Source organism: Barbus barbus, assembly GCF_936440315.1.
Source record: "Barbus barbus genome assembly, chromosome: 23".
Lineage (NCBI taxonomy): Eukaryota > Metazoa > Chordata > Actinopteri > Cypriniformes > Cyprinidae > Barbus > Barbus barbus.
In genome coordinates, this window is record NC_136751.1 from 21,438,609 (window position 1) to 21,459,310 (window position 20,702).

The 20,702-nt window shown below is 37.8% G+C and overlaps 3 protein-coding genes across 6 annotated transcripts; 2 read left to right on the plus strand and 1 right to left on the minus strand.

The window, feature by feature from the left end:
- The first annotated feature begins 165 nt into the window (after positions 1–165).
- LOC306843103 (TBC1 domain family member 15-like) lies at positions 166–10,554 on the plus strand. Of its 3 annotated transcripts, none has more exons than XM_079374371.1 (17): positions 166–252; positions 1,279–1,374; positions 1,933–2,004; positions 2,193–2,334; positions 2,553–2,757; positions 4,162–4,264; positions 4,361–4,558; positions 5,132–5,260; positions 6,168–6,271; positions 6,351–6,445; positions 6,572–6,688; positions 6,930–7,030; positions 7,244–7,343; positions 7,462–7,559; positions 7,737–7,853; positions 8,834–8,920; positions 9,043–9,606. In XM_079374371.1, exons 1-17 carry the CDS (start codon positions 229–231, stop codon positions 9,247–9,249), a joined length of 1,995 nt encoding a protein of 664 aa, XP_079230497.1. In that variant the 5' UTR covers positions 166–228; the 3' UTR covers positions 9,250–9,606. The 3 variants fall into 3 exon arrangements, with proteins under 3 accessions (XP_079230497.1, XP_079230499.1, XP_079230498.1); XM_079374373.1 differs by lacking the exon at positions 9,043–9,606 and adding an exon at positions 10,473–10,554 and having other exon boundaries at positions 198–252; XM_079374372.1 differs by having other exon boundaries at positions 203–326.
- Positions 9,604–15,944, plus strand: tph2 (tryptophan hydroxylase 2 (tryptophan 5-monooxygenase)). Of its 2 annotated transcripts, XR_013781807.1 has the most exons (12): positions 10,627–10,999; positions 11,360–11,503; positions 11,636–11,819; positions 11,904–12,043; positions 12,156–12,223; positions 12,477–12,673; positions 12,793–12,928; positions 13,015–13,141; positions 13,466–13,561; positions 13,653–13,786; positions 13,873–14,354; positions 15,582–15,815. XR_013781807.1 is itself a non-coding variant. In XM_079374374.1 (11 exons), the coding sequence occupies exons 1-11, from the start codon at positions 10,763–10,765 to the stop codon at positions 14,045–14,047; spliced, it is 1,638 nt and encodes a 545-aa protein (XP_079230500.1). In that variant the 5' UTR covers positions 9,604–10,762; the 3' UTR covers positions 14,048–15,944. The 2 variants fall into 2 exon arrangements, 1 of the variants encoding a protein (XP_079230500.1); XM_079374374.1 differs by having other exon boundaries at positions 9,604–10,999; positions 13,873–15,944.
- On the minus strand, positions 15,898–19,002 carry LOC306843105 (apoptosis facilitator Bcl-2-like protein 14). The gene is made up of 6 exons (XM_079374375.1): positions 18,932–19,002; positions 17,452–17,543; positions 17,266–17,358; positions 17,071–17,150; positions 16,453–16,716; positions 15,898–16,326 (listed from the first exon to the last, which is right to left on the minus strand). Exons 1-6 carry the CDS (start codon positions 18,982–18,984, stop codon positions 16,288–16,290), a joined length of 621 nt encoding a protein of 206 aa, XP_079230501.1. The 5' UTR covers positions 18,985–19,002; the 3' UTR covers positions 15,898–16,287.
- Positions 19,003–20,702: the final 1,700 nt, after the last annotated feature.

Below are 20,702 nucleotides of genomic sequence, written 5' to 3' on the forward strand. Positions count from 1 at the left end.
CGGTAGTTAAAAAAAGTTATAATATAATATATAATATAATATTATTAAAGTAAATATATAAATAAAATATTATTTTAAATATAAAGCAGTTTCAGGGCAACCACTTATTATTAAATGTGTGCGTGTGCGCATGCGTGGCGTTGGCCATGCGGAAAATGACTCGTCAGTGTTGTTGTGGATCGCTGACAGGCACGTGAGCGGTGCTACGTAGTCTATTTAGCAGTCGACATGGCGGCCACAACTCCTCCCAAGGTACAGAGCATGCAGTTTTCTAAGTCAATACACGGGCAAAACGACAAATAGCTCAATTTTGCCGGTGTTTTTAGGTGGGTTGTGGCGTAGATATTCTGTTTGACTAGCTTATTGAGCTGTCGGTGCTGGGAAATAGATGATAGACTGGTCTTGATAAACTGCTGTGTTTAGCAACAGTTAGCCTGGCTGCTAACACCCAAACACCCTGACATACAGCTGATAAAACTGCGAAAAACACGGGCATCAGAAGCAGCGTTTACGCTGCCAGTTACGCCACGACTACAATTTTAATGGTGTTTGGGCCGTTTAGACAGTAAAAACAAACAAAAAATCACAGTTGTGTCTGTGCTTAACTAGTGTTGAGTCATGAGCTATCTGGCAGGTTAATGAAGACCATAATCTAGATCATAAGCATGTTTTGAGTTAACGTTAGATGACCGATCATTTATCTAAGTTACGGATTCAGGTGAATTCAGTCCACAAGGAAACTAGCTTTCAATATTTCCAATTCTCATAATGAGCTATTTCTTGGCCCTACAGAACTTCATTTTCTTTTTGTGTATGGTTTTCTCGTGTCTGTTATTTATGCATGAGCAAGTACCTTTACCACCTAAATGTTTTGTGGTTGAGTGACTTACCAATTAAAACTATCAATACTACACAGATTTAATATGGAAATCATAACATGTTAACACATAGTGCAGTGCTGAAGTGGTGCAAGTTATTGCAAGGTTGTGTTTCACAAGGGGTATATTTAGTTTTGCAGTGATCAGTTTCATGTTTTTTATTGTAAGGGACCCTGCAAGAACATTCTGTTTGTGTCAGTATGACAGGAGCTTCCAGTTCCTTAAGTTCAAGCCTCAGGCTGCAGACTAAATTGCCTTTTAAGGCACAGGGCGCAGAGTACCGTAACAGGATCTTGAAATGTTTTAGTGACCTATTTAGAGAGAATAATATCTTTGGTCAGTGTAAATCAAACTGTGTAATGTTCTGTTAACATATACTTAGTTTGTCTTTGTTTTGTAGGTGGTGTTTGAACACGAGGGAGTCTTCATTCACTCATCTCCAGATGAATCTGAGGATCAGGATTTAATATCAGGGTTCCTTAGGATTGTAGATAAGGTATGGGTTTTGTTGGGTGCTTTATTTCTTGCTAGTAATATCATTTAGATTTAACGAGTGTATTGTTTTAGAATTATTATGATTCACCTTAACTGGGTCATTGTGACATACATAAGATGTGATACCACATTCTTGTGTCATTGTTAGGACAGCTAATACACTACAATTATTCAGAAATCATTCTAATATATTGTTGCTCACAAATTGTAATTGTTCATTTGAATAAAACAGGTGTGCTGCTTAATATTGCTGTGGAAACCATGGTAGATTTTTTCAAGATTCTTTGTTGAATAGAAAGTTCAAAAGAACAACATTTGTTTAATATTAATAGTTCACCCAAAATCATAATTTACTCAGTTCCAAAGCTATGAGTTTCTATTCCTTTAAGATAGAAATCTGTTGCAACATTTTAAATGTCTTTACGATCACTTCTGATTAATTTAATGCTTCGTTGCTGAAAAAAGTATTCAATAAATTTTATTTTTTTAAATTAAACTTGTAGTGTATCTGTCTATCAGTATCTCCCAATATCATTTTTTTTTTCTTCTTTAAATGTAGGATGGTGAAACCCTTGTGGAATACAAACCACTGGAGGATGCAGATCCCTCAAACATGCTGTGTGCCTGCAAGGTTTGTTAGTTCATTCATAAATTATGCATTTCCTGTTTTATCTGTGAGAGTTTGCATGTTAAGGTTGACTGTGAGTTCAAATCACTTCTGCAGTTCATCTATGCTCTGTACTGGTATTTTATGATTGTGCATAGTTCTGGATGAGGATAACCTGATTTTTGTTTGTTTGTTTGTTTGATTGTATGAAGGACTCCAGCTCAGTGGTGGAGTGGACTCAGAGTTCAGAAGACAACCCTCACCGTCCTATTGACCATCAGCTGAGCTATGAAACAGAGTGGGACATGATCAATGCTGTTTCATTCCGGAGAAAAGTCCACGCACATGGAGATGGTAAACAATTGCACTTCTACGAGTCAAATGTGGTTAAAAATGCTTTAAAAATCAAAATTGCTGTCACTATGCACTTTACTCAGTACCTAACAGAAAATTTCAGCATGTTATCTTGTGTATCAGTCAGTGAATTATATGTCTGGTACTTTTTTCCTAAACCAGAAGATGGAAATCTGTAACAGTAACCAAGCTTATTATTTATTGTCATATTGTCACAGGTGGATCAAACCACACAAATGACCGGAACAAGTGGGCCTTCTCTTTTAATGTGTGTGACCTCAGGTCTATCACAGTCAAATGTGAGGGCCGGTCATACATCACTTTCCGCTTGAAGGATGGCACAGCGCTGCCAGCTATTCATTTCCACCAGGGAGGGAGCACACCATTCTTGGATAGCCTGAGGAAATCTGTTCAGATCAACGAGTAAGTGAAGTGTCAGGGGTTGATTTAGTCTAAATATGTCAGGCATAATCTGTGACTCAGCTGTAGGCAAATATTCCGTAATATCTATTTCAATATCATTCTATTTATGAATTGTTTGCCAATGCTGTTTTTATTGCCGCATTAGCCCAGTAGAGTGCAGTCATGAGTTACAGACATTTTATAAATTATTTGAATACATTATAAACAGTGCTGCACAGAACCTGCACACTTATTTAATGTTTTCTGTGCACGGTGTGGGGTTAGATCCACGGAATGATTTTAAATTCGGGTTAAATTGTACAAAATTACCAGATTTGGTGCCAGGTTTACTAACAGCTTGCGCCAACTCAAACCCTTTTTATTAATGGGAGGAGAGTATTTAAATGAGTCGTACAAGGTGATTTACTAAGGTTTGCGGTTGTCAATTTACTACCATTTGTGCTATTAATTAACGCCCATAAATGTCATGTATTAACCCATTTTGGCGCAATTGTTGTTAGTAGATTACACCTTTCTCTCCCCTTCAACTTCCACGTAAAGAAAGCTACAACAGCCGAGTGCAAAGTGGACAAAATTTCCTTTCTTCCAGGGTTCACCTGAGTGTTTTTGCACCTTTTTCTTTTTGGTATTTTCAGAGTGAACTCATTATTCACACTATGAATACTAAATAAAAGGCATAGAAAAGGGTACTATTTGAAATGCACCTTATGTCTTTTTGTTTCTGAGAGCATTAATAAGCATATTAGCTTTTAAAAAATTTTGTGTGGACTGTCAGAGATCTTCCTCTGAATGAATATGGCTTAAATTTTTCATTCTTCCTGTTTTTATCTTAAAAGTGACCCCTGACCTTTTAATTCACTAAATACCACAGGCACTAATATTACTCTGTGACTCACAGAATTCTTTATCCAAAAATGTTGTCCTTTAAATCAGAACACATCAAACTGTAACCCAATCTGCATGCAAATGAGACTGAGTATCTCAGCACCTTTGAGGAAGTCTAGCATGTGTTCTGTGGCGAGAGGCCACGAGTGTGATTCATGTAAGGTCGAACAGCAGCTGTTCCTTTGGAGTTAAGGCTTTATGAAAGGGACAGGAAGACACTCCTCTCCCCTGCGTTAAATATCACACCAGATTAAATCCGCCACTAAGCACGCTGAATTCAGTGCTGCCGAGCAAAAGATAGCTGTTATTAAAGTTCTTATCTGAGTCTCCATAATGAAACATAGGCTTGGCTTGGTTTGCTCGGCTTCTCCCGTCATTCAAACCACAGAGCGATATGGCCAGTGATGTCATATGTTTACAATTCGAATACTTGTTGTTATTTGTACTCTTGAAATTATTGATGGTATTACTTTAAGGCTATACAATGAATGTTAATATAGTTGTTTCTGTCTTTTAAAGGAGTCCTGATGATGAAAGTATCTTGATTGTCAGCACCTACAGCAAAACCTTTTCACAGTCCTTTGAGAATCTTCTGGATGATACAAACTATGGCTTTGTACAGGTTTGTGATTTACACTGCAAATCGTAAGACCATGTAAAAATGTTCATTTATGTGATTGAAAGTAATCTTCACACCATTATCTCGCTTTCCAACCAGAAATTCAAGAAAGATCCTTATACAACAACACTGGGTGGCTTCTCTAAAGTCACTAACTACCTCTTTGACGCGTTTCGGGTGCCTGAATTAGAGTGTCACCAGCGGCCTGCTGAGGAGGTGGCAGATTTGTTGGGAGAACTCATTCCTGGACTAGAGATTAACCAGCAGGAAGAGCCTGGATTTGAAGTCATCACCAGAGTGAGTACAGATATAATTGCAGCCCAAACGTTGACGTAGGCTACGTTTACATGACAACAATATAGTCAAAAACGGAAAAGTTTTTCCATTGCGTTTTTTAAAAAAGTTTCACGTATACATGATGTTTTCTTCTTCTTTGATGTTTAACGGCAGTTGACATCCAACTTCAATGATACATTACCGCCACCTTCTGTACTGGAGTGTGGACCAGATCTAGTCACAGATAACTATATCTATATAGAAGATGACAACGTTTAAAAATAAAAAACACGTCGCGTTTACACACATCCTCGAAAACTCCCAAAAATGGGAGCGTGTTTACACAGAAATGAAAACGGTGGCATTTTCAAAAACTTGCACTTTGAAACCCGTTTTCAAAATGATGCGTTTTCAGTCCCCAAAACACCGTTGGCGTGTAAACGAACAGGCAAAAGGCATAAAAAGTTTCCTGTTCTTGGCTGAAAACGTCGTGTAAACAGCCCTTTAGTTGAGTTTAGACACAGACAGACTATATGAGCAATCCTGTATAAAAATACTGTTATGGTAAATTGATTTGAGGTGTTTGTGCTCCAGCTTGATCTGGGACCGAGGCCAGAGGTGCAAAGAAGGGGGCCAGTAACAATGGAAGAATGGGCAAAGTACCAGGACTCAGAGGGAAGAATAACCAACGTACCTCACTTAAAGGATTTGATATTTAAAGGGGTAAGAAGTTACTTTGAATATCTTCCTGTAGCTCATTACCTAATATCTGACCCACAGGAGATCCTTTGTCTGTTGTGGTCTTCTAACATTCTTCCCCCTTTTCACTGTAGCCTTCAGTTTCTCTTTGCTTGTTTTTTCACCTTTGCCCTTGTTTCTCCTCTTGTTAACCTTTGTGGTAGATTGCAAATATTTAGGTCACAATCTTTTTTACACATTTAACCTATGTCTTTGTTCTACATCATTAAAGAAATCACATGCCCTGCATACCATTTATTTTATTAGATAAGATGTTTTAACTTTGTAACATATTTGTAACTTATTATTGTGATGACAGCTGAATTTCCAGCAGCCATTACTCTGGTCATCAGTGTCACATGATTCTTTTAAGAAATCATTCAAATATGCTGATTTGGTGCTCAGGAAACATTTCATAATTAAACTTAAAACCGTTGTATCAAGGATTTTCAAAAATATGAAGCAGCACATTTTTCTAGATTCTTTGAATAAAGTTCCAAAGGACAGCATTTATTTGAAATTGTTTTTTTATTGGTAACAATGTAATGTCTCTACTGACACTATTTATCAATTTAATGCACTCTTGATAAATGAATTTATTTACTGACCTTGCTGAGACTTTTGAATGGTACATTGTTTCATTCATTCTACATCAAAACAAAGTATTATAGATACATTAAAGGTACAGCATTTCAGTATCCCAGTCTGATACATTTATATTTAAATATAAATACAATATTTTATATGTTCAAACTCTGCTTGATTTGGAAATGAGACAAGTCTGAGACGAGCTGTTGTGGTGTCCCATTTTTCCTGTGACCTCTTGTCCGCCTCCTTTCACTTAGACCAGACCTGTTTAGATGTTTAAAGGCTGCTGATTTGTTCTCAACAGGGTCTTTGCTACGCGGTTAGGAGGGAGGCTTGGAAATTGTTGCTCGGCTATTTTCCATGGAACAGCACTCATGAAGAAAGAAAGCTCCTGCAAAAGAGAAAAACGTATGTATGTTTGTTGATTTTAAAGCTCTCTTATTATCAGATTAAGTATACATACGATCATGTGTTCATCTATCAACAGTGATGAATACTTCAGAATGAAGCTCCAGTGGAAGTCAGTTAGCGAGGAGCAAGAAAGGAGAAACTCAAGGTTAAGAGATTATAGGAGCCTTATTGGTATGTATTTAAATGGATCAGAAGTTTTATTTAGTTTTTTTTTTTTATGTTTTTTTTAAAACAAGAGTAGCTTTTCATTACCTGAATGTGGTTTGAACACAATTTGTGGTTGTTGAATCTCTTTAGAAAAAGACGTGAACCGAACTGACCGAAATAACAAGTTTTACGAAGGCCTGGACAACCCTGGCTTGATATTACTACATGACATCCTGATGACGTACTGCATGTATGACTTTGATTTAGGCAAGTGACTACACGTGTTTGAATCATCATTCATCATTCAGTGCAGCTTCTCTTAATAAAAAATATAATCTACTGTTACGTGTACTCCCATGCTGATACCTTGTTTTTACCAATAATCTAAAATCCTTTGGTTTGTCAATGTGATTTTAATTGCACATTCAATTATTTAGATTATGGATAATCTTAAGTGCTTTTCAGTGTAGCGTTGCTTTTATTTACCCAGTTTCCTTTTCCTGTGCAGGGTACGTGCAGGGCATGAGTGATCTGCTCTCTCCCATTCTCTTTGTGATGGAGAATGAAGTGGATGCCTTCTGGTGCTTTGTTTCCTTCATGGATGAAATGGTAATGCAGTGTGTTCATTACAGCACATCTCTCTTTAGCACTCTTGGGTCTGCTGTGTATGAGAAGATTTGGCTGCATCAATAAAGCATGTTTCTGTCCTCACGCTATTGCTGTTGTGCGCAAGCCCGTTAAATGGATCTAGTCAGCCTACAAATGGTTTACTTGTAGTTATCTTGTAGGAGATTTTTTTAAAACCACTCATGTTTGTTACAGCATGAAAACTTTGAAGAGCAGATGCAGGGGATGAAGTCCCAACTAATCCAACTCAGCACTTTGCTTCGGTTGCTAGACCTGGCCTTCTGGAACTACCTAGGTAATATACCCAGAGGAAGACTTATTAGAAATAGTCTTTTTCATAAATGTTAATTTCACAGGATTCTGTAACCATAAGGAGCCATTGTGTTTATTTATGTGTTTGTTTGGTTTTACAGAGGCACAGGATTCTGGGTACTTATATTTCTGTTTTCGCTGGTTATTGATCCGATTCAAGAGAGAGCTACATTTTCAGGACGTCCTTCGCCTTTGGGAGGTGTGTAATAACTATCCGTTGTTGTTTTTTCTTTTGGATATTGGCCATCTGTACTATTTCTCTGTTTCTCAGTACAATGTAGCCATTGTCTGTGATAATTTTGATAATACTTGATTAAGTGTTATTGTGGCATTTGATAAAGTTTTATTCAATTGATATTGAAATTTTCTCCTTCAGGTCATGTGGACCAGACTGCCTTGCCAAAACTTTCACCTTCTGGTGTGCTGTGCCATTTTAGACTCAGAGAAACAAAAAATTATGGACAGAAAATATGGATTCAATGAAATCCTAAAGGTTAGCATTAACTGTATTTTACTACCTTTCAAAGGTTTTTTTTTATTTTATGAAAATGTTTTTTTTTTATTTAGCAAGGATGTATTGACAGTAAAGAACTTTTATAATGTTACAAAAACTTATAAATCAAAAATTTCTAATTTAAAATTTATATTCTTAATAAAAATCCTAAAATATATGTGGTGTTCAACAAATAATATTACATAGCACAACCATTTTTAACATTGATTAAATAAAAAAATGTTTTTTTTATTCTCCAAATCAGCATTTTTGATTTCTGAAGGATCATGTGACACTAGACTGGAGTAAAGACAGTGGAAAATAGAGCTTTGCCATCACAGAACTAAACTACATTTATTTTTATTTTTTTAATGTAATAATGGTTTACAATATTAGTTTTTACTGTATTTTTAATCAAATGCAATTTTTGAACTGTATTGTGTGCATCTACATTTTATAACATACTTAAAGTGCCCCTATTATGCCTTTTCGAATATTACCTTTTATGCAGTGTCTCATGTAGCAGTATGTGAACATAAACTTTCTGCAAAGTTGTGAAGCCGAAAGTGCACGATATATAAAGTTATTGTCTATAAAAAAAAAAGAGTTGGCTAGCAATCGTCTAAATGAGTCGTCAGGAATTCGAATCTTAATCTGTTACTTCTGTACGTCAAGAAGTAACACATTTGCATAATGTCCGCCCATGGCTGTCATTCGCGCTGTACGCGGTAGACCAATCACAAAGGACTGTGCCATCTGACCAATCACAGCAGCGAGGGCTCACGGGGAGTCATTTAAAAATGTGGTAAAATTAAAGCTTTTTTTTTTTTAGAAAACTAAAGTGTTTTTTGACCTTGGATGCATGTAAACCTGTTTTAGGAGACTCATAAAACAATATTAGCAACCTTAATAATGGCATATTAGGGGCACTTTAAATTAGCATGTAGAGAAATTGAACACCTATTATGATTTCTTTACAGCATATAAACGAGCTCTCCATGAAACTGGACATCGAAGAAATCCTTAGCAAATCTGAAGCTATCTGTATGCAGATAAAGCATTGTAAGGTATGTCCTAAGCATGATTGCCGATAGTGGGGTATGTGATCTATAACACTTTTATTTCCTCAGTAATATGTGACTATTTTATCCCATTAATAAGTTTTGAATCTCTTCCGATTCCCTCTAAGGACTTGCCCCATTCAGTGAGCGAGATTCTGGGTCTCAACACAGTCACTGAACCCTCAGCAGCTTTAGAAACCAGTGAATATGGAATTCTTGAATCACCTCAGACCTCACCAAGATCCACAGACAGACAAGATCACGTCGTCTCAAACGGCCACAGCCACTTAAAAGAAACAACACACAACGGCTGCAAAGTAGCCTTCATTTCATAGTGTACAGCACTACAAGAAGTATAGTACAGATTTTATGGCCCCTGTATTCCAGCAAGATGAACAGGATTGGGTGTCATGTAGATATTTGCTACCAAATGCCACAATGTAAAATATCCCAGAGAAAATATATGAATGTAAAACTAGGATCCAAAAGGATCCCTAAAGCATTATTTTTGTAATATCTTGTACCATATTGTCTTTCATTGAAATAATCATTCCTTCTCATTGTATTGAGAGAGTTTTCATAATATTTCAGAGGTGGGGTATCCATTGTTGAATATTATATATTTTTTGTTCTTATCAGTTTGCCCTTTTCCTAAATAATTCAGATTCAAATTAAAATCCGTCTTCCTTCCATTAGATTGTGAGTTATATTTATATTATGCCTTCTGGGTTTTTTTTTTTTTTTTTTTTTTGGTCCAGTGAAAAAAAGCCATTTTGTATTATGCATTACACTAATTAGTTAAGAGTAATTTATAATTAGTTGGTCACCTTAGATAAAATCCTCAAAAACAAAACAATTTAACCATCATTTTGTGAGCAGAGGAGAACATTTGCTTGGCCATATGAACTAAAATCACTAGTTCCAACTGGCATGTAAATGTGGTTTGAGATTCAAAGTCTGTAGTCTTCGTTCAGTCGGCCCACCATGACATTTGCAGATGAGATGGAGAGACGGTGAAAATACTGATTGAGGATGAAATGTCTTTTATCCACTCGTAACCACAGCCCACAACAAAGACACACCGAATCGACTTCCATCTCTTTCATTTCCTGTTCCACAGGAAATTGCCTCAGAGGAAGCTGATAGCTCTCTGCTCACCGCAGTAATGTTATCTCTCTTCTAGCTCCCTTTCATTAAAGAAACGGCAGCATTTTGTGCGCTGACAAACATGCACTCATTTACCAATACCCATAAACAATATGCATGTGTGGTCAAAAGGCAGTTTCCACAATTGCCCTCAAACCATTTTGTTTACAATGATGTTTTCATAAAAATGCTGGCATTTCAGTTTATATTTTATGAAAATTAAGGTTTTAATCTCTACATTTTTTTTCTTGCTTTCTATATAGAACATGTTTCTGGGTGTTAAACTGCGCAAAGGCCTCTATATCTTAGAAAAAATGATGGGTGGTGTTTGCTTTTATCTCCCTCTCTTCCACTAGCTGTAAAATGAAGCCCCATTTATGGAAATCTTGAAATCTGAATTATTTTGCTCTAGATTCATTTCTCCTAGAAGGTGAGATGAGCTTATCCACTTCAATCAGGGCTTGGACGTGTCGACATTTCCTAATGGAGCAGCCATCCCCTCAAAAGCTAATATGAGCGATTGCCTGCCCCGTGAGACAGTGGCCCTTCTCAACGTCATTCTTCACAGTATATAATCCCAGCTCTGATACTGCCGGGGGAGGAGTGTCAGGTACTGTGGCACATGCAAGGAGCTCCCAGTGATCTCTGAAGGGGCAGCTTAAGGAGATATCGTCTGAGACAACAGCACCTTCGCCATATGAAATGCAGGGAAAGAAGACATCTCAAGAGACAGCAACTATGTCCTCTGAACTACAAACTAAACCGAAGGGGCCCCAGACAGCCCCTAAATCACCCATTGGGCTTCTTAGGAAGAGAGGTCAAGAAACAATTCCAAAGATGCAACCTGCTATGATGATGTTCTCCAGCAAATACTGGGCTCGGCGAGGTCTATCTTTGGATTCAGCAATGTATGACCAACAACACCTTGCAGCCTCCATGGTGAGTACTGAACAGTTTTGATGGACCCTCTTTTGGGCACCACATCCTATATAGTCAAATTGCCATGATATTCATTAAAATGTTTGGAATATGGAATGTTTACACTGGAAAATGTAATTAGTGGCCGTTGGTGAAATCTAATGAAATGTTTCAATAAAAAAAAAAGTTGCTCAAAGGCAGTTAAGGTTAAAGTGTCTCTCAGTACAAGTTCTCCTTTTGAGGTTGTTAATTACCACCCTTGCATGCTTAACGCTTGTTAATAAACATTTTAAATTACTTTTTAAAAGAAATTAATCCTTTATCTTAACCCATTTGTCCATCTTAAGAGTTTTATATTCACTAAGCAACACCTCCACACAGCTCCGCAGGACATCCTTTAATCGGATAGATGAAAGACCTGACAAAGAAGAACCAAAATCCACTCATGACCTTGGGAAATTAGCAGTGATTTTCTCTCTGAAGAATGAAGTGGGCTGTCTGGTGAAAGCGCTGAGGCTCTTTCAGGTTAGTGAACATCTCATCTTTTGGTGAGGTAGATTAATAGTACATTTAAATAAGTATATCTAATGCATAGTACTTCTTTAATAACAATTTTGATTGAAAGCAAAGCGACATCCTGCCGTTGTATGTTTAAAGGAGAAGCATGTGAATTTGTCCCACATCGAGTCTCGGAGATCCAAGAAAGTCAGCAATGAGGTGGAGATTTATGCAGAGTGCAACTGCACAAAGAAAGAGTTCAACGAGTTGGTGCAGCACCTGAAAGACCACGTCAACATTGTGTCATATAACACACCTCAACATGTGTGGTCTGCAGACACCGGTGAGCCAGAACTTAGAATAACCATTGTAATTATGCTCTGGCTTTGTGACAATGTTACTGATTCATCTGATGTATTTATTCCAGACTGTTTAGACTGTGTGTGCGTTTTGGGTGGGTTGCCAGATGGGGAAGGAATACCATGGTTTCCCCAAAAGATCTCAGAGCTGGACCAATGCTCTCATCGAGTACTAATGTACGGCTCAGAACTGGATGCTGACCATCCAGTAAGTAAATCTGTTTAGTACATTTGTGTAGTAGCTCAATGGTGGTATTATTAATAGTGTATTATTGTATAATAATTATTATTGTAAAGTGATTCTTTGTTCATTGTTGCAGGGCTTTAAAGACAAAGTGTATCGGGAAAGGAGGAAGTACTTTGTTGAGGTTGCAATGAACTACAAATTGTTAGTATGGATTATAATATAGTTTATATTCTTGTGTAGTTGATTTTGGGTTTTTGTAGCTCAATTGTTAACTAGTTGAAATTGGCTAAAAAAGGTAAAAGCAGATGCATAATACAGTTACATAAATGCAAACAATATGAAATTCAAGTTGTAGTCTTACAAACTAACTGAAATCACAGAAATTGCTGAGTTTTGTTTTTCTTGCATTTCTTGCTTAATATTAATCAGAATATATTTTTTTTTGTCTGTTCAGTGGGCAGCCCATCCCATGGATAGAGTACACACCAGAGGAAGTGAAAACATGGGGAGTGATTTTCACAGAACTTACAAAACTCTATCCAACTCATGCCTGTCACGAGTACTTAAAAAACCTCCCTCTTCTCACAAAGCATTGTGGGTACAGAGAGGACAACATCCCACAGCTGGAAGATGTGTCTCAATTCTTACGAGGTAAAAAATGTGTCACATCAAGTCACATCCACACAATTCTACTTGCATTATTAAGTGCATTCATTAGATTCAATAGTCTACACTATTTAATCTGGAGGTTTTGATTGTGAACCTTGCAGAGAGGTCAGGGTTTACCGTACGACCTGTGGCTGGATATCTGTCACCACGAGACTTCCTGGCCGGTCTGGCTTATCGAGTGTTTAATTGCACTCAGTATATACGTCACAGCACTGATCCTCTCTACACACCAGAGCCGTGAGTATAAAACAACACCAATGATTCTTATGTTCTTATGTTTTTCTTCATCACCTCTAACCTGTAAACTGTTTTTATGTTTTCAGGGACACCTGCCATGAACTGCTGGGTCACGTACCGCTCCTAGCCGATCCTAAGTTTGCTCAGTTTTCTCAAGAGATTGGCCTTGCATCTCTAGGCGCTTCAGACGAGGATGTGCAGAAGCTGGCAACAGTAAGTTTGACAGCAGCTTATTGAATTCTTAAAAGTCATTTCAAACTTGACTGGCAGTCAATACGGAAATAAAAAGGTCACTGAAGTTTTTCATGGCATAAAGTTTGATCTATGGTGTTGAGTCACATGCATTTGCATTGAAATCAGATCACTGGCTCTGTATGGCAGACTTCAGTGAGAGACAATCAGATCTGGGTATAAGGTTTTTGGTGGTCTCAATATGAGTGGGTATATCTCATTAAGGCCTGAAGAAATGTCTTGTAGATAATCTTGCTTCTAAGCCTTTGCAGTATATGCAATAAACCACTGTGGGTTTTTTTCCAGTGCTATTTCTTCACAATTGAATTTGGACTTTGCAAACAAGATGGCCAGTTGAGAGCCTATGGAGCAGGTCTTCTGTCTTCTATTGGAGAGTTGAGAGTATGAAGCCCTTTGTAATCTATATGTAAGCACCTCATGTATTAAAATGTCAAGTTTTTAAGTGAATGAATAATTTTCTTTGATTATGCAGCATGCGTTATCTGACAAAGCAACAGTGAAGATGTTTGATCCCAAAACCACATGCTACCAGGAGTGCCTCATTACAACATTTCAAGATGTTTATTTTGTCTCTGAGAGTTTTGAAGAGGCAAAAGAGAAAATGAGGTAAATATCCATTGTCAAATGTAAAATTGGACTGTAATCCACAATTAGACTTCATAATGTCAATTGATGTTGTTCCTTCTAAACAGGGAATTTGCTAAAACAATAAAAAGGCCTTTTTCTGTCTACTACAACCCATACACCCAGAGCATCGATTTACTGAAGGACACCAGGAGCATTGAGAACGTAGTTCAAGATCTACGCAGTGACCTAACCACTGTCTGTGACGCCCTGGGAAAAATGAACACGTACCTCGGTATCTAGCTAATTAAAATCATCAGTGCTTTATTGTAGAATAAATCTGCTACTGTTTTACATTATTCAATTCAAATTTCATTAATACTGTAACATCTGCAGTGCTGTTGATTATCAGGGCCAAATGTCCATTAGTCTTGCCTTGTTATGAGGATGTATGCCACACAAATTAAGGTGTGAAAGATTGCAACCCTAGTCATCATATGGCATTCAAAAATTCAGTCATTATTACAATGTATTAAAGTGATATTCATGAAATATTTGGTATTATTAGGAACAACAAATAAAGGAGCAACAAAGCAAAAGAAAGGATTTAGTATCTACACTGAACAAAATTATAAACGCAACACTTGTTTTTGCCCCCATTTTTCATGAGCTGAACTCAAAGATCTAAGGCTTTTTCTATGTGCACAAAAGGCCTATTTCTCTCAAATATTGCTCACAAATCTGTCTAAATCTGTGTTAGTGAGCACTTCTCCTTTGCCGAGATAATCCATCCACCTCACAGGTGTGGCATATCAAGATGCTGATTAGACAGCATGAGTATTGCACAGGTGTGCCTTAGGCTGGCCACAATACTGGCCACTCTAAAATGTGAAGTTTTCCGAAAACCAGTCAGTATCTGGTGGGACCACCATTTTCCTCATGCAGTGCAACACATCTCCTTCGCATAGAGTTGATCAGGTTGTCCACTCCTCTTCAATGGCTGTGCGAAGTTGCTGGATATTGGCAGGAACTGGAACACGCTGTCGTAATACGCCGATCCAGAGCATTCCAAACATGATCAATGGGTGACATGTCCGGTGAGTATGCTGGCCATGCAAGAACTGGGATGTTTTCAGCTTCCAGGAATTGTGTACAGATCTTGCAACATGGGGCGGTGCATTATCATGCTGCAACATGAGGTGATGGTCGTGGATGAATGGCACAACAATGGGCCTCAGGATCTCGTCACGGTATCTCTGTGCATTCAAAATGCCATCAATAAAATGCACCTGTGTTCGTTGTCCATAACATACGCCTGCCCATACCATAACGCCACCGCCACCATGGGCCACTCAATCCACAACGTTGACATCAGCAAGCCGCTCACCCACATGACGCCATACACGCTGTCTGCCATCTGCCCTGTACAGAGAAAACCGGTATTCATCCATGAAGAGAACACCTCTCCAAAGTGCCAGACGCCATCGAATGTGAGCATTTGCCCACTCAAGGCGGTTACGACGATGAACTGCAGTCAGGTAGAGACCCCGATGAGGACGACGAGCATCCAGATGAGCTTCCCTGAGACGGTTTCTGACAGTTTGTGCAGAAATTCTTTGGTTATGCAAACCGATTGTTGCAGCAGCTGTCGGGGTGGCTGGTCTCAGACAATCTTGGAGGTGAAGATGCTGGATGTGGAGGTCCTGGGCTGGTGTGGTTGCACATGGTCTGTGGTTGTGAGGCCGGTTGGATGTACTGCCAAATTCTCTGAAAGGCCTTTGGAGACGGCTTATTGTAGAGAAATGAACATTCAAGTGTTGTTTATAATTTTGTTCAGTGTATCTAGTCTTTGCCTCTTTGTGCCTAATGTTGTGCGTAAGACTTGCAGCAAGTGAAGGCAGTTGATATGTACGATTACAGATGATAAAAAAAAAATTAGCCTTCATGTAAAAATCACTAGGCGCTATTCTGATTCCAGTGGCATTCTCTGTTTGTAAAGAGTATGTTTGTGTTGCTTATTTGTTGCTGAAAAGCCAACCTCTCAGTCAATAAAGCATTATATTTTAGCTTTATATTTTGGCCTGTTTTTTGGGGGGTTTTTTTAGTGTGCAGCAATAAGTTAAGAACACATTTCATTAGTAACATTTTTTTTTATATTAAATGTATATATAAACAAGTACATATTTATAACGTACTGATATGTAAAATTATACATGATAAAAATTAGCCTACATGTAAAAATCACTAGGCACTCTTCTGATTCCAATGGCATTCTCTGTAAAGAGTATGTTTGTGTTGCTGAAAAGCCAACTTCTCAGTCAATAAAGCATTATATTTGGGCTGATTTTTTTTTTAAGTGTGCAGCAATGAGTTAAGAACATTTCATTAGTAACACAAAATTAGATTTTTACGTTAAATGTATATAAACAAGGACATATTTCTAAAAGATATTTATAGATTTATCAAATATAGATTTTATAAATCTATAATGGTAGATGGTAATTTCAATATTTCATCAAAACCATCCATTTCACAGTATCTTGTCAATGGACCTCTTCATCATCGCCATCAAAGGCTTTCTCCTGTAGTGTGTCAGAGATGACAGATAATTAGTGTGTTCAGCATTATTGTAATTATTTCATTCAGTAAACTGCATTCATTTCTAGTAAACTGATTTATTTAAATTTAACTGGTGCATAAACTCTCACCCAACCACCGTGCTCTTTAACCCAGGGAGTGAATTTCTCCTGCAGGTACTGAGCTCCGTATCCCATGACCCTGTTCATGGGGTGTAGGTCCAGGGCTTTGAGTCTGCTGGTGACCTCAAAGGCCAGGGCGATCTGCTCACGTTTTTTTCTGCTCTGCAGAAATTCTGGCACACTACTCGTGATGAAGGCTTTAGTCAGTTTCTTAAACAAGTCGTAAGAGAAAGTTTGCTGCAGGTATCCTAAAAGCTCTTGGTTGCTCTGAATCTGAGAAGGCAGACGGGACATTTAAGCTTTTAGGACTACAAACTGAACAGCGTTTTTAACACTTTGATGTGACTCTTAAATGAGTTATAGTATTTTATAATTGATTTTCATAATCGTGTGGCTCTTTAATGAGAATTATGGTATTTTATCATTGATATTCATAATATTTTAGCACATATTTTCCACAGTTTTTAATAGACGCCCAACATACATGTGATTTGTTTCCACCAAGTTCCAGATATCAAAATAAGTACATTTGTATTTAATTAAGTGGATTATCCAGAACTATCCAATAAACCAAAACTAATCAGTTAGTAACACTACAGTCTGTAAAGTGATGATGATGATGATTACCGTTTTATTCAGTTCGTCCCCCGATGTCTTCAACAACTCAACAAGCCTCACTATTACATCTGAGTTAGCCTCTTTCGCAACTAGGAAAGACCAGAATTACAATCTGTATAATCAATAGTGTTATAGAAGATAATATTTCAATGACTAACTTATTATCTGGTGTTTGTGTTGTGTATAACAGACAATACACTTTACCAGGACTGTCTGGCTCTAGTCCTTCATCAAAACAAAGTCCTTTGGCTGCAATCTGGGCCAGTTTTTCAGCCACATTACCAAACTTCTCATCACCTGTTTTCAACAGACATGACAATAAAATTAGAATAAATGTTATAATCATCTCAGAAAGAGTCACAGATCTCAAATACAGATCTCTGGTCTGACCTGATGGTGCCTCCAGTCTGCACGAACAGGCACTTTGCATCAATGGCTTCTTCTTCTTCTGGCAATATGTTTCAAGCAATCGATATTCATCACTACAAGTTATTAAAGGTGAGTCACCGTCCATCATGTGAAACAACCACTGGCTTTTGCAGATCAGATAAAAAGAATCAGGACGTGAACTTATTAACATTTCATATCTAAAAAGACTTTAACTGCACTGTTTCGGTTTGTAAGCTGCAAAGAGTTATGAAGCAAACGTCACAGTTTAAACTTTTCACGACGTCACGTTATTTCCTCAGAAATTTAAATGACAAAACGCACATTTCATGGTTCCAGTTCTTTAATCGGACTACATAAAGTCTGTTGAATTAACGTAAAAGCGATGTGATCTCTTATTAACTTAACAGAAAATAAACAACAAAACTTACCGGCAAACTTAACGTTTTCCTGAGAGTTGGAGACGTACTGTACGCACGCACGTCAGGATATTTGCGACGTATTGCGTGCACGGACGTTTGTACGTACAGCTGTGACTGCTGCTTTCATTTTCTGTTCGAGTCCTCTTTCACATTATTGTTTATGTTAATATGTGTGTTCATAATAAGCTAAATAATTATGACGCCTCAGCTAGCCAATGTTTAAAAACGTATTTTTGTTGGCCTATTGTTATATAGGGTCGAATAAAAACGCATCTAGGCCTAACAAACTTTACTACTAACACAAATGATAAAGTAGACTAAATACCCTTCTTTGCGATTTGTCTGCAGAACCAGGTAAAAAAAAAAATCTGCATTTTAGTTACTAAATTCATTTCACAGTGTTTATATCAGTAAAAAGTTGAATCCACTGGAAGAAGACAGTATTTAAAGAATGTAGTTATGTTGTCTTGAGAAAGCCAATTTACTGAAATGCTATTTAAACTTATTATTATCCTTCTGAGACTAAAATTTCTGACTGCTACTCCTCCTAGAGCTTTAACTCTACAGACTCCAAACTCAGCCCAGATCTTCAGACTGTTCTGACTCGAGTTGCTATATATTTTCTAACTGATCGGACTTACGGTTTTCATAAAACTGAAGATTAAAAATCATAAAAATTTACATTGAAGGAATGTTCAGATGAGCATGTTAGTAACATGCTAATCATGCTAGAAACATTCTAGTGGCATGCTAGTCACTTGCTAGTCATGCTAATCATGCTAGAAACATCCTAGTGACATGCTAGTCAATTGCTAGTCAAACTAATAAGATGCTAGTCATGCTAGTAACTTGCTAATTATGCTAACAACATACTAGTGACTTGCTAATCATGCTAGTGTAACCGGTTCTACTCCACCCCGCTCCGAGCGGGAATCGAACCGCAGTCTCCGCCGTGGGAGGCGGGCACTCTAACGAGGAGGCTAAAGCCCACGGCCTCTAACGTCAGTTGCTAGAGCGCCACTTGAGATTGGGGAGTGAGGTTTAACCTGCACAGCACTTACCCGCTTGCCTCTGCTACATTCACCCCCCTAAACCTCACTCCCATCCGGGTCATGGCACCAAATGTCGCGGTCCTACTCCACCCGCTCCGAGCGGGATCGAACCGCGGTCTCCGGCGTGGGAGGCGGGCGCTCTAACGAGGAGGCTAAAGCCCACGGCCTCTAGCGTCAGTTGCTAGAGCGCCACTTGAGATCGGGGAGTGAGGTTTAACCTGCACAGCACTTACCCGCTTGCCTCTGCTACACTAGCAACCTGCTAGTAATATGCTAATCATGCTAGAAACATGCTAGTAAAGTAACATGCTAATCATGCTAGAAACATTCTAGTGACATGCTAGTCACTTGCTAGTCATGCTAGTAAGATGCTAGTCACTTGCTAGTCATGCTAGTAACTTGCTAATTATGCTAGCAACATGCTAGTAACTAGCTAATCATGCTAGCAACATGGTAGTTACATGCTAGTCACATGCTAATCATGCTAACAACATGCTAGTAACAGACTAATCATGCTAGAAACATGCTAGCGACATGTTAGTCACTTGCTATTCATGCTAGCAACATGCTAATCACTTGCTAGTCATGCTAGCAACATGCTGGTCACTTTCTAATCATGCTAGCAACATGCTAGTCACATGCTATTCATGCTATCAACATGCTAGTCACTTGCTAATCATGCTAAAAACATGCTAGTCCCTTGCTAATCATGCTAAATGTTCAAACTTCAGGCTTTTATGACTACTTTAAACTTTCAGGCTTTCTCAAGCCAACCTAAAGTTTGTCTTGACAAACTTTGTTTATCTAGTTAATATTGTTGTCTTGGTGTGTCTTTTTATCCCTATGAATATTAAGATAGGGAATAAAGGATAGTCAAATCTAACCTAAACCATAAAGTGCTCCCACAAGTTGAAGCTCTTCAGGAATGATGAAGACTCCCTTGTGCTTATTTATTGAGACTTATTTTATTGGTTAAAATATAAAGCAGTTAATGAATAAAAATAAAAATAAAAGCTCTATAATCAAACTCTAAACAGCAGTATTGGTGACAGGGTTTCAGGTATCCTTTATGCTTAATTCAAGAAGCATCTAAAGAGAACTTTACACCTCTGGCTCTTTATATTTTATTTTGGCCAGTTCCACTTGTATCTCATCCATCAACTCATCTCCTGTATGATCCAATTTTTCTGTTGTATGAGTATCAGGCTTTCTAAATCATGTCTAATTCACTGGAGGTCCTTCCGCTGTCACCTACGCTTTTGTTTTCTTCTCACACTTGTCCACTTCTTCAGTATAGTCAGTCTCACCTCCGCTTCTGATTTTAACACCTTCTCTTCTCCCCCATGTGTGCTCTCGTTAACCTTTGTGGTTATTTGTGAACATTAAGAATTTACTTTGCTCATTTCATCCTGTTCTACATTCTAAACAAAAGGAAGTCAAATACATTTTGAGTATTTGTATATTCAAGCATATATGCATGAGCTTAAAAGCAAGCAGTGTCGGGGGTAACGCTTTACGAGTAACATGAGTTATATAATCAGATTACTTTTTTCAAGTAACTAGTAAAGTGATGCATTACTTTTAAATTTAAAATGAAATACCTGAGTTAATTTTTCTAATAATAATGCACCTTAGCTATTTTGTTTCCCTATTTATTCACTGACTTCTCTCCTGTCCCTGTGTTGACAGAAATTGGGAGTGATTGGTGTGAAAGGGCCAAAAATATAACTTTTGAGGCTTTTGTTATTAAAAATTATTTTTAAAGGGATAGTTCACTCAA